This window comes from Triticum urartu, chromosome 4A (genome assembly GCF_056163025.1).
Source record: "Triticum urartu cultivar PI428250 chromosome 4A, HENAU_Tu73, whole genome shotgun sequence".
Classification (NCBI taxonomy): domain Eukaryota; kingdom Viridiplantae; phylum Streptophyta; class Magnoliopsida; order Poales; family Poaceae; genus Triticum; species Triticum urartu.
This window is the reverse complement of record NC_141876.1, coordinates 595,922,179-595,936,866: the sequence shown is the minus strand read 5'-3', so window position 1 is coordinate 595,936,866 and position 14,688 is coordinate 595,922,179. Positions and strand designations below refer to the sequence as shown.

The following is a 14,688-nucleotide window of genomic DNA, read 5'->3' as shown; positions in this document are numbered from 1 at the left end:
GAAGAAAAAAGAAGAACAAAAAACATAACAAAACCGTTTCGAATAAAAAGGAAAAATAATTAGGAAAAAAGAATCATTGTAAGAAGAAAAGGTGAAGAAGCAGTAGTTTATAGGCAACTAATACGAGTTAGTGCGGTGGTTAATGCATGAGATGAATGACCGTGAGGTCGCAGGATCGAATCCCAGCTAAAACCGGCGCCTGCAGCGCTAAATAGGAAATGCCCCGACTTGGCGCCTTCAGCGTCGCCGAAGGCAGCTCCTGGTGGGCCGGCCCATGAACGCGCATGAAGAAAAAAAATGTATTATTGTGCGAAAACCATATACTCCTATAAAGGTGGCTCTTGGTGAATTGAACTCGCGACTTCATAGTTGTCTTTGAGTTTAGCTATCCGGTACACATACTGGCTACTAGTGATTCACTTCAGCGCGACTTTTATTTAAGAACTAGCGTAGCAGCGCTACTTATCTAGCTTAGTTTTTTGAATTATTTGAAAACATTGCTGAAAAACGTGAATGTATGGAAAATATGTAAAAAAAATTGGAAAGTTGATGAACATGCATAAAAAAGTTGGCCAATGTAAAAAAGGTTCATGTATTCAAATAAGTTCATGAATTCAAAAACAAAAGTTCATGAAAGGGAAAAAAGTGCACAATTTTTTTAAATAGTTCACAACAATGAAAAACGACCACGAGTTCAAAAAAAGTTCATTGAATTTGAAAAAAGTCCACTAAATATGAAAAAAGTTCATCGAATTTGAAAAAAAGTGCACTAAATTTGGAAAAAGTTCATCGAATTTAAAAATAGTTCATCAACTGTTCAAGAAAGTTCATCGGATTTGAAAAAGACTTCAGCAAATTTGAAAAAAATTCTTCATCCAATTTGAAAAAAAGTTCACTGAATTTGGAAAAGCCTCATCGAACTTAAAAAAGTTCATCAACTTTTCAAAAAAGTTCAACGGATTTGAAAAAGAGTTCATCAAATTTGCAAATTCTTCATCAAATTTGAAAAAATGTTCACTTGATTTGAGAAAAAGTTCATTGATTTTGATAAAAGTTCATTGAATTTGAAAATAGTTCTTCAAATTTGGAAAAAAAAGTTTATAGAATTTAAAAAAGTTCATCAAATTTGAAGAAATTTCATCAAAATTGAAAAAATGTTCACCGTATTAAAAAAACATCATTCGTTAAAAATTGTTCACTAGAAATAAAAAAAATTCATTGATTATGAAAACAAAAGTTCATCAAATTTGACACAAAAAACACCATCCATTTGGAATAGTTCGTGCATTTAAGAAAACAAAAAAAAGAAAAAAAGCAATTAGGGAATAAACCAGGAAGATGAAGAAAGAAAAAAATAGAAAACAAAAATGGAAAAAGGAAAACGAAAATAAGAAAGAAAAGCAAAAAAATAAAAGAATAGAGAAGCACAGAATGAAAGGAATAAAGAGTTTTTTTTGACAATAAAAGGAATAAAGAGTTGAAGCTTAGCAATGTTTTCATGGTGGTGGTTGTACGAACGAAGCTGCAAGTGTGAGGTCATCGGTTCGATTCTCGTTGAGCTCGCCCATTTTTCTGCATACGAAAATACACAGTAATGGGCTGGCCCAGCGCGGGGCGCTGCAGGCGCCTGTTTGTAAATTTGCTTATAATGGACGCCTGCAGCGCTAAATAGGAATAAAATTATTACGAGGCACAGGGGTCTTCACATTTTTCACATGTACATATTCTTTGAAGTACTTCCTCCATTCCAAAATAAGAGTCTTAATTTTTTATTGTAAAATAATAATTTTCATTTATTATTCATATATACTTTGTAATTATTATTTTTTGTAAAAATATCAGATCTATTATAAAGATTCGTCGGAAGTACAAAGCACCCAAAACATAATAAAAATTACATCGAGGTCCATAGACAACTGAACGGCCATTGCCGCCGCCAGAACGAGCTGCCGATGCACCGCTGTTGCCGCTCCGATACCGGAGCCAGTTTGACCTTGTCGATGACAGCCTAAAAGTCTTCATGCACGTGCCCCTAAGGACCAGTGTTCGGGAGCTGCAGTCGTCGCCACTGAATCCTTAAATCAATATGAAGAATCTAACACCAAATCTCGCCGTTGCGTATGCACGATGAGAAACCCTAACCTCGTCGCTCCGAGGAGCTGGCATGAATCTATGTCGGAGCTCCGCCTAATCCGTCCCGACAAATGAACTTGAGGAAGATCGGAGCCCGGAAGACTGACTCGAAGAAAGAAGCGCCGCCATCCGTTCGGAGCGGCAGGTGGAGGGGAGGCGAATCCGCGGACTCGCGACGAGATCGAAGGGAAAAAGACTTTCCCTAGTGGCCTTGTGAGAGTGGGAAAAAACTTCAGACAGGCATGCTACGACATAGAGATACTTTGTAATTACTTATTCTTTCTTATTACCCGGGTAAAGCTATTGTAAAAATAATATTTTGCATTTTTTATTATCTGCATGAATATGACATCCTATAAATCTAAATAGTTCATCCCTATTATTTTTATTATCTTAACATGCACGCATGCCACATCATCAAAGGTCCATTATAATATGCATGCGAATTATTTTTTCATTATTAATTGATCACCACTAATTCTGTTTAGGTTAACAAGCACACATGTCACCTCATCAAAGGCTCACTCAACATGCATGGGAAAAAATTTCCATTATATTATAATGCTTATATTAAATAAATATTTTTTAACTACACAATAATCCAATACAATATATAATGTGTATTTTTAGTTTTTTAGTATATTTTATTAATCTAACTGTTTCAAACAACCAATTTTTATTGAAATATATTGCAACAAATTTTCGCCGTAACCCGTAGGGTATCATCTAATTTGCTTGAAAAGGGGAAAACAAAAGGTAATAGAGTCCTAACATCAAGCTGCGTGTGCCAGGGCAAAAACTCAGGTACCATTCAGGTACCACGGCAAAAACTTTCATACAATTTGCTTCACAAACACATCGATGGTCAAGCCGGGTGTGCTGCTCTAGCCTATATTCTTCGACGATCAATGTTCGATTCTCCTTTTAAATGGGGTGTCCTGTAATGCTCACGATTAAGCTCTTGGTTCTACGGGAATTTTTAGCCCAAAAAAATATTTGTGCTCGTTGCACTATATTGTATCGGTATATCGAACGATCCGGTCCATTACCGAAAAAGGCTTTCGCCCCGCTTTATATATAAAGCATCAAACCACAAGCATCCAGTACAACCACACGCCACGCCACCGCAACACACGCACACATCCAAGACATGATACATAGGCGCTGAGCGCAGCAACACCACTCTTAGCACTACCGCTTCGAAGAATGAAGCTACATATGACGAACCATGCGCTCCAAGGCGGCGCCTTCAGGAAGGATACGACGCTAGGGCGCCGCCACCGCCCGATCCAAGGATCAGAGTTTCCCCCAGAGCCGCATGACGGGCAATGAAAGCCGCGACGACGCCTTCAAGAAGGGAACGATCTTCGCCGCCGCCGGTCCGTCCGAAGATAGAGCAGGTTTTCACCTCGGCCAACAATCACTGCCACCGAACGCCACACCCCGGCAACCACGCCGCCCATATGACCATGGTGACCGGGCAGCACCAAGGCATGGGCTTTGTCCAAGAGCACCGCGCAACCACCACCACCAGGGCCGCCGCCCAGCATCCAAGACCACGACACCACCTCACCCGTGACCCGCCGCACCCCAACAAAAGAGACGAGCGGAAAGGTCCCACCTTTCGCGCCCCTGGGCGACCCCCAGCATCGAGACCCAATAGGTCGGCCAGAACTGGCATCCACCGACCCATCCTGCTGCCCCAAGCGCAAGCTGAGCTCGGTCCTGCAGCAACGAGAGGGGGACGAGGTCAGTCCTGCTGCATCATGCGCGAGACGAGCTCAGTCCTGCTGCATCGTGCGCGAGACGAGCTCTGTCCTGCGGCATCGGGTGCGAGACGGGCGGTGGACCGCAGCTGGGAGAGGACCAGCCCTTTGATGGGAGAAGCGCCCGGGCGACGAGGAGATGGGGTGAAGGTCGAGACGGCCCGAACGCAGACAAACCGACGCCGGAGAAGCCGGCCGTTGCCGCAGACAGATCCATCGAGCCACTGTGAAGCCGCCACGACACCGGTAGGCCACCGAGACCTACCCATGCCGCCGCCCACGGCCGGAGCAGCAGCCACGCCCGGCCGCTGCCCATCCGCGTCGCCCGGCGAGCTCCAAGCGCCGGAGCCGCCGGGCACGCACCACCGGAGCCACGCGCCTTGCCGCCCCCTCCCGGAGACACTGCCACCACCACCCGCGTCGACCGCACGGGCGCCACCGCAGCTACCACCAGATCTGTAGCCCCCCCGCCCGTACAGCCACGCCCCGCCACGAGCGCACCAGCCGGCACGCCGCACCATGCTGGAGGCCGGCCCAGCCTAGCTGGACACCGTCCCCAGCCCGCGCCGCCGCGGCCCGCGGCCCTTGCGCCTGGATCTGACGAGGAAGCCCCGAAGAAGCCAGCACCTCGCCCTCCCCATGCACAAGCCCACGCCACCAGATCCACGCAGCCGCCGCCGCACGGCCGCACCACCGGCGCGCCGCCCGGATCGCCGCCGCGCCGTCCCGCGCGAACGACGCGCTCCTCTCCGTGGCCCTGCATCTCGCGCCGCCGGAAGCCAAGGAAGAAGGGAAGAAGGCCCCGCCGCCGCCGACGCCAGCCGAGCTTCGCCCGGCGGCGCCCTCGGGCGGCGGCAGGGGGGAGGAAGGGTTGGGGGAGGGCCGCTGGCCGGCGGCGGCTAGGATTCGCCCTGCCGCCCGCGAGAGCGGCACGGGCAAGCGGTCCGATCCGGTCCATTAGATAAAGTCGGATGTATTCATATTTATTAGATAAAGTGCTCACCTATTTGAGTTCACTACGGGGACAAATAGGCCAATCTCTGCTTTTTTGCTACATCTCCTTCGAATATCTGGCTCTTTGACATGCTCGTGATTAAGCTCTTAGTTCCATGGGAACTTTTTACCCTTGGCTGAAAAAATTCTTGTGCTTGTTGCACTATACTATACCGGTATCGAAGGATCTGGTTCATTAGATAAAGTCGGATGGACGGTTCATTTTTATTTGCCCATGCGGTAAATAAAAGAAGGGAAACGTTTGGGGACGGCGCACCGGCCGAGTTTGCGCCGGTCGCACGCTGCGTCACTCACCACGCGTCCTCGCTAGCACACGCTACCTTCACCGCGTCCGCACGTTTTCTCTCTGGGCCCACGCCTGTCCCTCCCCCTTTTCCCTCTTTCTCATTCCTTCCTTATCCTCTTCCTCCGGTCATTCTCCTCCCCTCATTATCTCTCTGCTTCTCCCTGGTCTCATTTTTCCTTCATGGATCTCTCCTCCTGTTGACCACCAGCCTCCGCTGCTACTAGGAACCGGACATGGCTGTTCCGGCGAAGCATCCGCACATCCTCCTCCACGCCATGGCCGTGAGCCACCTACCCCTTGTCCTCATGGCACACTACTAGATCCCCAGCTTCCTGGCCATGCTACTACGCCCACTGGCGCGTGCTACAACTAGCGATCGACCGTGCTACAACCGGCGATCGAATATGCTGCAACCGGCGACGGTGAGATTGTGGCGGCGACGACAGTGCGCGATTTTTGCTACAACCATCAACAAAAAAGCTACCTCCGATGACGTGATTTGCTGCAATGACAATGACAAAGTTTTGTGGTGGCGACTGAGGTGTTGCGATTTTTGCTACAACCGGAAGCAGTAAAAGCTACCACCGGCGGTCATTTTTGCTACAGCCGGCAACGAAGAAGCTACCATCGGAAATGTGATTTGCTGCAACGGCACAACGAAATTTGTGGTGGCGACGGCGGTGCTGCGATTTTTTGCTACAACCGACAGCGTGAAAAGCTACAACCGGTGTCACGTCTTGCTACTGCCGGAAAAACCCGACGAAGGTTGAAGCAAATCGTCGTCGCCGCCGTGACTGTTGACATGAATGGTTGTAGCAATTCCCGTCACCGGTCGTAGCAAAAATGAACAATGGTTGAAGCAAAATATATCTGTACGTGGATGATGAAGCAGAAAGGGATGGATGGGCGTGGCCATGGCGACAGGGCTGCGGTGAGGGGAAGCAGAGGAGCTACAACCTGAGCTACACCCATCGCTGCTGAGAGCTGCAACTGCAGGTGCGGCTGTTTCATGGGTCGAGGCGGCGACGAGGACGGCCAGCGAAGGTGGGGAACGACGACGAGGACGGCTGGGAAGGATGGGGACCGGCAACGAGGACGGCCGGAGAGGGTGGGGACCGGCGACGAGGACGGTCATCGGAAGGGAGGCGAGGCGCACATCAAGCGGGAGATGCGATTCTAGCGAGAGGAAGAAGAAGCTGCGGGGCAAAACGGTTTTTTTGTCAGATCTAATCACCCAGGCGGCTCAAATCCAACGACTCCGATGCGACCGGCCGAACGGTTGGGCCAGCGCACCGGCGCAGATTAGTGCCTAAGAAAGAAAGTGCTCACCTATTTGAGTTCACGTCGGGGACAAATAGGCTAATCTCGGCTTTTTTGCTACATCTCCTTCAAGACTTGCACTAGAGATATTTTTTGCGAGAAGCACGAGAGAATTTTGTAGCTAGTTGAATTTAAACACTTCAAATTCATCATGTGAGCGAGACGCCCACGGTCGAGGAGGAATCCATGGCTCTCGCGACCCCACGGCCGCGGCCGGCGGCGCCGTGTTGATCTCCCTCCTTCGGCCGTCATTTCAGCCGCCGAGACCAGATCCGGGTTGCTCTCCGCGTCCTCTCCCAGCTGCACTCCCTCTCCCCTTCAGGCTCTCGAGGTGCTGCTCATGGCCCTCGCGTCTGCGTCGTCATCTCTGACTCCGTCGGAAGCCTCAATTGCTGCCGTCGCGCTGGCCGCGGCTGCTCTTGCCTCCCGCATGGCCGCCTCGACAGCTGGAGGTTGTCTGTCCGGTGCTGGACTCCCGCCAAGGGCAGATGTGGCAGCACCTCCGATGGCGCAGTCGGGCAAGCGCTCCCTGCCTCGCCCCCGGCCTCCTCCGAGCAGCGTCGCCGCGTTTTCTGCCCTGGACGCGGCGCGTGATGCTCCAGATCATGCTCCTATCTTGGTGGTTGGAGGGCTTGGATCCCCTGCCTTCGCTGACTCTCCTCTTGGCAGCACCACGCTGTCAGCCCCGACTTCTATTGTGTGCACGTCGTCCCCAACTCTTGCCTGCGCTGCTACGGTGTCCTCGACTCTTGTGGAAGCCCCACCGCCACCCCTGGCTGCTGTTGCTGAAGCGCCGTCCACGACTCCGGCTGGCAACACCGCATCGTCCACGACTCCTGCTGGCACCACCGCACCGTCCCCGACTCCTGTAGAAGTGGTGCCATCCTCAACGCCTGTCGGCGCTGAGCCGGGTCTGAACAAGGCGCGATATGTCTCGTGGAGCTCCCTTACCGACAATGAAGATGAAGAGGATGACGATGTGCTGGCCCCGCCGACGCTGCCGCCGGCTACCAAATCCTCAGTTTCGACAGCTCAGCCGGGCATGGCGTGCGATGCGGATTCATGCGGTGGTTGGCAAAAGGTGATGCCGCGACGCAACGTGCAATGCCCTGTGTCACTAGGCCCTGCACTGGCTCCCCGTCCCATCCCCGCTTGGCTTCATGGTAGATGTTGCAGATGCCTCTATCCTGGACACCGTGCAGCGGAGTGTCGAGATCCTTTTAGGTGTTCTCGATGCCTTGAGAATGGTCATCGAGCGCGTGGGTGCCGCAATGCCCGGCGTCCCCTCAGCTTTTTGGGAAGCCCTACTTTGTCGCCATTGCCCCGCCTCCCTGTCGGACACCAACAAGCTTCAGTTCCTTGCAAGGTCCGGAAAGAAGCCGCGCCCCTCTCGAAGACGTTTGGTCGTGATTCTTGGGCATCGATCGTTGCTGCTCCTGCTAGCTCTGTGGCCTCTGAGGATATCCCAGTGCGGCCTGCCTTGGAGAGGCAAGCCGAGTTGTTGCGCTCTGAGCTCCTTGATATGGCTTCCTTCCGGTTTGAGGAGATGGTCCAGCCTCTGCGTGATGTCGTTGACTCCATGCAAGGTTGGATGTTGCGGATGGAGAGTTTCATGGAGCGAGTTGAGGCTGCACTAGGAGGGCTCTCCCTGGCGTCGCCTGTGTTGCAGAGTGCTCATGTGTTGTGCCCTTTGATTGTGCCTAATGGCAGCTTCGAGGTCGAGAGGGGAGACGAGCTTCATGGCTGTTTCTCCCCTCGTGCTAGAGCCAGCTCGCCGCCGTCGGCCTATGAGGGTCTAGGCAATGATGTGGTTGTGACTCCGTTGCTGCAGATCATGCCTGAGCTTCGGGAGCTGTGTGGAGGCTCGGTTCTGCCCCTGTCCATCGAACAACCGAAGGTAGACCCTCCTAAGATCTCAATTGTGGCTTTATCGCCATCGTCACCCCTGGATTCTAGCCAGATACCTGATGCTGAGGAGTGTGGTGATTTGGATGTTTCAATCTCTCCATCTCCTAAGTCCATTGGGTGTCAGGCGTCAACCAGTCTATCTCTTGGTGTCATGGAGCATGGAGTTCTAGATGTTGCTGATGTTCCCTCATTTGCGACCATGGAGCAGGTGATGCCTGTGAGTGACATGACCATTGAGCCAAGTGTGTTGGCACCTACTCCAAATCCAGATGCTCTCTTCGCGAAGGAACTTTGTGACTTGCTCGCCAGTGTGGAGGTTGCTAGACCTGGTTTGGGCAGGTCGATTGCTTGCCTCTTGACAGGGACACCAATAAGGGGCAAATAAAAGAAGGTGGGCAAAGAAAAGAGTGGCGCCATGGGCAAGGCGTCTCTCACTGCTTGATGGATGACCTTCGATCTCTCGGCCTGTCCGCTTTGATTGGGTTGTCGTCGAGTGTTGGGAGGTGCCTGATGTCTTGTGTCGAGCTGTTCTTGTCGGGGGTCTCTTGGCGTAGTAGCAATATCGGGGTTTGTGGATGTTGTGTATTCGGAGAGTCTGGGAGGAGCCGCATGTGCTGTTGTGGGGTTTCTTGCCATGTGAGGAGTTAGTCCGTGCTCCATTTGTATTGGTTTTCGCCCGGTTTTCCATAAATTAACTGAGCAATTCTCTTCTTCTTAATTAATCGATGAGGCAAAACTTTTGCCTCCGTTTCGAAAAAAATAAAAATTCATCATGTGATGCACAGCCCAATCAGCATAAGAAAACATCACACATAACAGCGAATACAAGAGATGGAATAATCACCCCATCTTGACATCCAGGATGCAAATTTGTTCATAAGCAAACACGCTTCGTCCACATCAGCTGCAAGCCTCCGTTGACATTCAGCTCATCATGTATGTAAGATACTTTAGGGAAATCTTATTTAAAAGTAGAAATAAGATGCTATATATATCCATGAAGTTACATAACACGATTGGCCCCACCAAGTGATTGTGAGCTACACCGAACTTGGACAACCACAAGAGCTTCGTCAGGGAAGATGGAACCATTTCACTTACAAAATCATTGATCTCCTACGACTTTGTTGCTCCCAGATACGACATGGTTGCTTCCGGATACGGTGTTGTTGGTCCCAGATACAGTATTGTGGCTCCCGGATACGGTATGGAAGCTCCCAGATACATTATTGTCGTTCCCGGATACGGCATTGTTATTGTCAGTCACGATATGTTTGTCCCCAGATACAACATGGTTGCTACCAGTTACGGTATTGTCGTTCCCGGTTACGACAGTGTTGTTGCTACCAGCCACATTGTTGTTATTCCCGGATATGACAGTGTTGTCATTCCCAGAAACAACGTTGGTGCTTCCAGATCTGACAGTGTTGTTGCTCCCAGATATTGTATTTGGTTGTTCGTCGAGTGTTCTTCTATTACGCTTCGCATACAATGGCATGTTCGTAAAAACCATACCTAGTGAACGACCAACGATGACGAGACCCTTGAGCCGTATCAAACTCTTGGGTACCTCGCCAACCAATGAATTATCCGACAGATCCAAGTAGCAAAGGTGATCAAGCTCGCCAATCCACGATGGGATGGTGCCGACCAGTTTGTTGTTGGCAAGGTTGAGCTCCTCTAGCCGTGCAAGGCCTGCCAAGGATGCTCCTGGGATGGGCCCCACAAGGCCGTGCCCAGGGAGCCGCAGCGCCGTGACACGGCCGCTAGTGTCGTCGCAGCTCACGCCTTCCCAGACGCAGCAGGAGGCACCAGACCAGGCAGCACGGAGGAGGACAGCCCCACCACTGAGGTTTCTGGCGAAGCCCCGTAGCGCACGGAGGTCATCGGGGTGGCAAGACGTCGCACGCGCCGCCGGCAAGAGGAATGCCAAGAACAGGAACAGCAGCCCGCATTTTGCCATGGATTCAGCTGTGGCAGCAAGAAAGCCTTTTGGGGTGCAAGTGATTGGCAAGTGCTCTTGGCAAAAACTGTTGGGTGGTGCATGTTATCTTATAGTGTGTCTGTTTGTAACCATGTGTTGCAAGTGGTTCGGTACTATTAGTCCGTGGTTCCAAGGCCCATGACTGCCTCCCAATTCAAACTTGGTTTTTGTTGTCTTCTGTCGACTGAAATGCGTGGTGGCATGGACTCAAGCTGGCAACTTCTACTCAATTCAAACTTCTTCTACTCCATTATTGCCTTGTCGCCAGCTGCCATAGTTAACAGTGATCCCATGCGGCTATAGTTCCAGTGCACTGAGAGAAAAAGGGACACAGGCAAATCCTAGGAAAGATATTATTATGCGGACGTTAAAAGAAACAACACCAATCTAGATAGTGTGGATGACATGGTATGGCTGAAGACACCCATTGTGACCGGCCTAATTTGAGGAATATCTTGACTTTTCTTAAGCCGAATAATTCTACCTAATTATAGAAAACTTGTGGGAAAATGCTGAAGCGCCATCATTAATTACCAAATACTACTCCTTTCGTTCAAAAATATAGTGCTTTCTCTATTCCCGTGCTTCAACTTTGACTATAAATTTAACCAACGAGACCGATTGCGGCGGGAGCAAAAGTTATACCAGTGAATTCGTATTTAAAAGAAGTTTCCAATTATATAATTTTTTCTCCTGCCGCAGTCGGTCTCGGTGGTTAAATTTATGATCAAAGTTAGACCTCGGGAAGCGCGGGCTCACTATATTTTGAAATAGAGGGAGTAATATGTAGTGTTTGGCTGGACGTGAAACAAGAATTTAAAAACATATTGTTTTCTAGCAATCTATTGTTCATTGTTTTTGGTATATATATAGCTCACCATTCATGCCGAATGGTCCGTTTTCTAGCACTCAACCGAGGCTACCAAAGAACATAGGGTAAGGTAGATGTCATTGAAGACTTGTCCATTGCAACATTATTATAAAGTAATTGTAACATATTATATTTGAAACGGAGGAAGCACACTGCTAATAATAGTAATGCACTGTAGTCTGCTCCAGTTTATTGTCTAGTACAAACGTAAGGCACATGAATGCACTGTACTGTGCTCCAGTTTATTGTCTAGTACAAACGTAAGGCACATGAATGCACTGTACTGTGCTCCAGTTTATTGTCTACAAATCGTAAGACACATGAATGCACTGTAGTCTGCTCCAGTTTATTGATTTTTTGTGCGAAATGCTCCAGTTTATTGTCTACAAACGTAAGATACATGAATGCACTGTACTCTGCTCCAGTGTATTGTCTCCAAACGTAAGACACATGACTGCACTGTACTCTCGCAGGATGTTTGGTAGACTGCACTTACGACCGACACCTTCGTCGAGCGCCTCTCTGTTAACTTGGCCATGAAGAAAATAATTCTGTTAATTTCTATATGTCGGCAAGAATGAGAAACTACTTGATGCCACCACAAGTATCACAACAAGCAAGGCAAAATATCAAGTAACATGTAGGCTGGATGATATTTAGTGAACCTACTATACTAGAGTACAAGTGCAGTCTGCCATAGGCTTAGAAAGAAGCTGCAAGTTCTCTTGTGAGATACGGAGATGGGAGTACATGAGGTGTACTACACTAGGTAAGGTGTGAGAAAATTGAGCTACGAGCCAGTGGCGCAGCTAGAGGGTTTGGCAGGATGACGCATGGACCCTGGAATTTTCCCATAGCCTATATATGCCCTCTATCCCAAAATTTATGTCGCTTAAAGTTATCCTAAATTAGCGACACTTATTTTGGGACAAAGAAAGTATATCATACAAAATATGAGATTTTCTTTTAAATAAGTAAATTCATGTGAATAGTTCTACTCGTGGATCGTCCTAGGCCACTACTATGAGCTGTAATAGGAAGGAACTGGCAATTGTTTTGTCTTTTAAACGATCCCAATGTTTCTTTTACCCAGAAACCGTAGAACAAACGCTGCTCCTATGCAGTGGCGAATCTAGCATGACAATGGAGGGTAGGCTTGAAAGATTAATTTACAAAGCCTTGTTACAAAATACATTGTAGTTTTTTCATGTAAAGCACCTCAATATAATTATCATGTGGTATATTTTACTAAAATGGGATTTTGGAGGGTAGGCTCAAGCCTATTAAAGCCCCCTGGTAGAATCGCCACTGCTCCTATGGTATTTGTCCCAATGTAATTAAGTCAGTTCTAGTACTGCTATGCAATGGTAATCATAGAAGTGCAACGTACTCTCTGCTCCAGTTTATTGTCCACACAGCTTAAGACACAAATGCACTGATGATTACTGCCATCTTCGTTGAGTGGCTTTCTGTCAACTTGATTCTGACGAAAACAGTACTGTTGACCTCTACATGTCGGCAGGAACGAAAACTACTCGATGCATGCCGCCAGAAGTATCACTATCATCACAAGACAAAATACCAAGCAATCATGCACGTGGGATGATATTCAGTGAACCTACTAGCCAGTGGTCACATGCCTGTACTAGCTAAGTCAGGTGTGAGAAAATTCAAAGAAGCTGCAGTATCTCTTGTGAGCTGTGAAAATGAAGTACTCCCTCGGTCCCAAAATTCTTATCTTAGATTTGTCTAGATACGGATCCGTATCTAGACAAATCTAAGATAAGAATTTTGGGACGGAGGGAGTACATGGGACGTACCTACCAGTCACTAGATAAGGTATCACTGAATATCTAGATGAGGTGTACCTAACTGTCCATACGGTGAGATCTTGTAGTTTAGCTAGTAGCCTATCTTCGACGACGCTCTGCTCGACGGCACCCATCACAGCAAGCTTTGTACACCGGGGCAAAACCTTCTTTGGCAACCCTCACACGTCCGCGCGCTTCTTCATATGGCTCCTCGACCACGATCGAATTGTTCCAAACGCGCGAGTCAGCGTCTTCTCTTGCGCTATATGTTTCTTTGGCGGTTGAGACGACTGAGCACCTCCCCCTTCACCGCACCGCCTAACAATTTTGGGCCCACCTAAATGTCTTCTCAAATGCAAATCTTTTCTTTTTTGCAAGGTCACAAATGCAGCATCAGCTGGATGCAAATTATGTTTGCTGGCAGTCATATCCTTTGGCAGGGCTGCACATGAGCCGAGCCGTGTTGGACTTTGGTGAACCAAGCTGAGTTAGCTCGGAAGCTGTGATGAGCCTACTGAAGCACCTTGCTCGAGCTTAGCTCTGGCTCGGTCCGGCTCGCGAGCCTCTAAGGAGCAGTTGTTCAGGAGTGGTCCAGGACCTATATTTTCGGCCTTTGGAAGCAAACTAAAAATGTATATTGAACATGTATGACTACATATATCTAGAAATTGTCATAGTACAATAAAATGATTATATTTTCCTGTGAGAAGTGTAGAAACTGAACCGATAGCCAAGTAAAGTTAGCCACTGTAGCATCTTTCCATTCAAACAGACAGCACAGAGAAGCAATCTATTTGTTAGTTAATAATAGGGCCGCGAGACATTCGCAAAAATTTAAATAAAAATATTAATAGGGCCGGGAAAAGGATAGATATCCCACATGCCTAAAGTTAAAGGGATACATTTAGGCTCTACCACAATAACATAAACAGAAGTCTTAAATGGGTAAATGATGATAACGACCCCAAGACAAAGTTTTTATACATCCAATGCAAAAAATAGAAACATACACATGATAAGACCACATATGAGCAAAAAGTCACTTTGGAGGACGAGCTCTAGTGAACCCTATATTTTGAATAGTGTCAAAAAGGCATTTTGAAGTTCCGAAAAATTCTGAAAAAGTAAACATGTGCAAAAATTTGGTGCTGAAATAAGTAACCATCTGAGTCACACAAAAATATAGAAAAATCAAGATTTTGGAAAGATGGACAGTGCGTGTATTATTCACTCTTTAGAAATCAGCATTTTGGCATTTTTTATAGCTCATATGCTTACTTATATCATCACGAAACTCTACACATGTGTAATATACATCCATATAATCATGTAGAATTCTTTTCGGATTTTTTTGAAACTTTAAATGTGATTTAAAACTATTTAAAATAAAGTCCTCCAATGCACATGGGCTCCAAAAATTCACACCTGGGCTCCAAAAATTCACTTTCATGACCAAAATTTCACTTTGGAGGACGAGCTGCAGTGAGACCTATTTTTGTAATAGTGCCAAAAAGGTATTTTGAAGTTTCGAAAAATTCTGAAAAAAATACAGCCTCAGCAAAGAAAGGCTTGTCAAATTCTTTCCTGGCGCCAGA

At 47.9% G+C, this 14,688-nt stretch overlaps 1 protein-coding gene across 1 annotated transcript; it reads right to left on the bottom strand.

Annotated features, from left to right (window-relative positions):
* Positions 1-9,247: 9,247 nt before the first annotated feature.
* LOC125553111 (uncharacterized) lies at positions 9,248-10,456 on the bottom strand. The gene has a single exon (XM_048716887.2). The coding sequence runs from the start codon at positions 10,388-10,390 to the stop codon at positions 9,533-9,535; it is 858 nt and encodes a 285-aa protein (XP_048572844.2). The 5' UTR covers positions 10,391-10,456; the 3' UTR covers positions 9,248-9,532.
* Positions 10,457-14,688: the final 4,232 nt, after the last annotated feature.

What these genes read in the sequence shown, in the direction of transcription:
- LOC125553111 (XM_048716887.2), bottom strand. Translation starts at nt 10,390, where the DNA reads ATGGCAAAATGCGGGCTGCTGTTCCTGTTCTTGGCATTCCTCTTGCCG.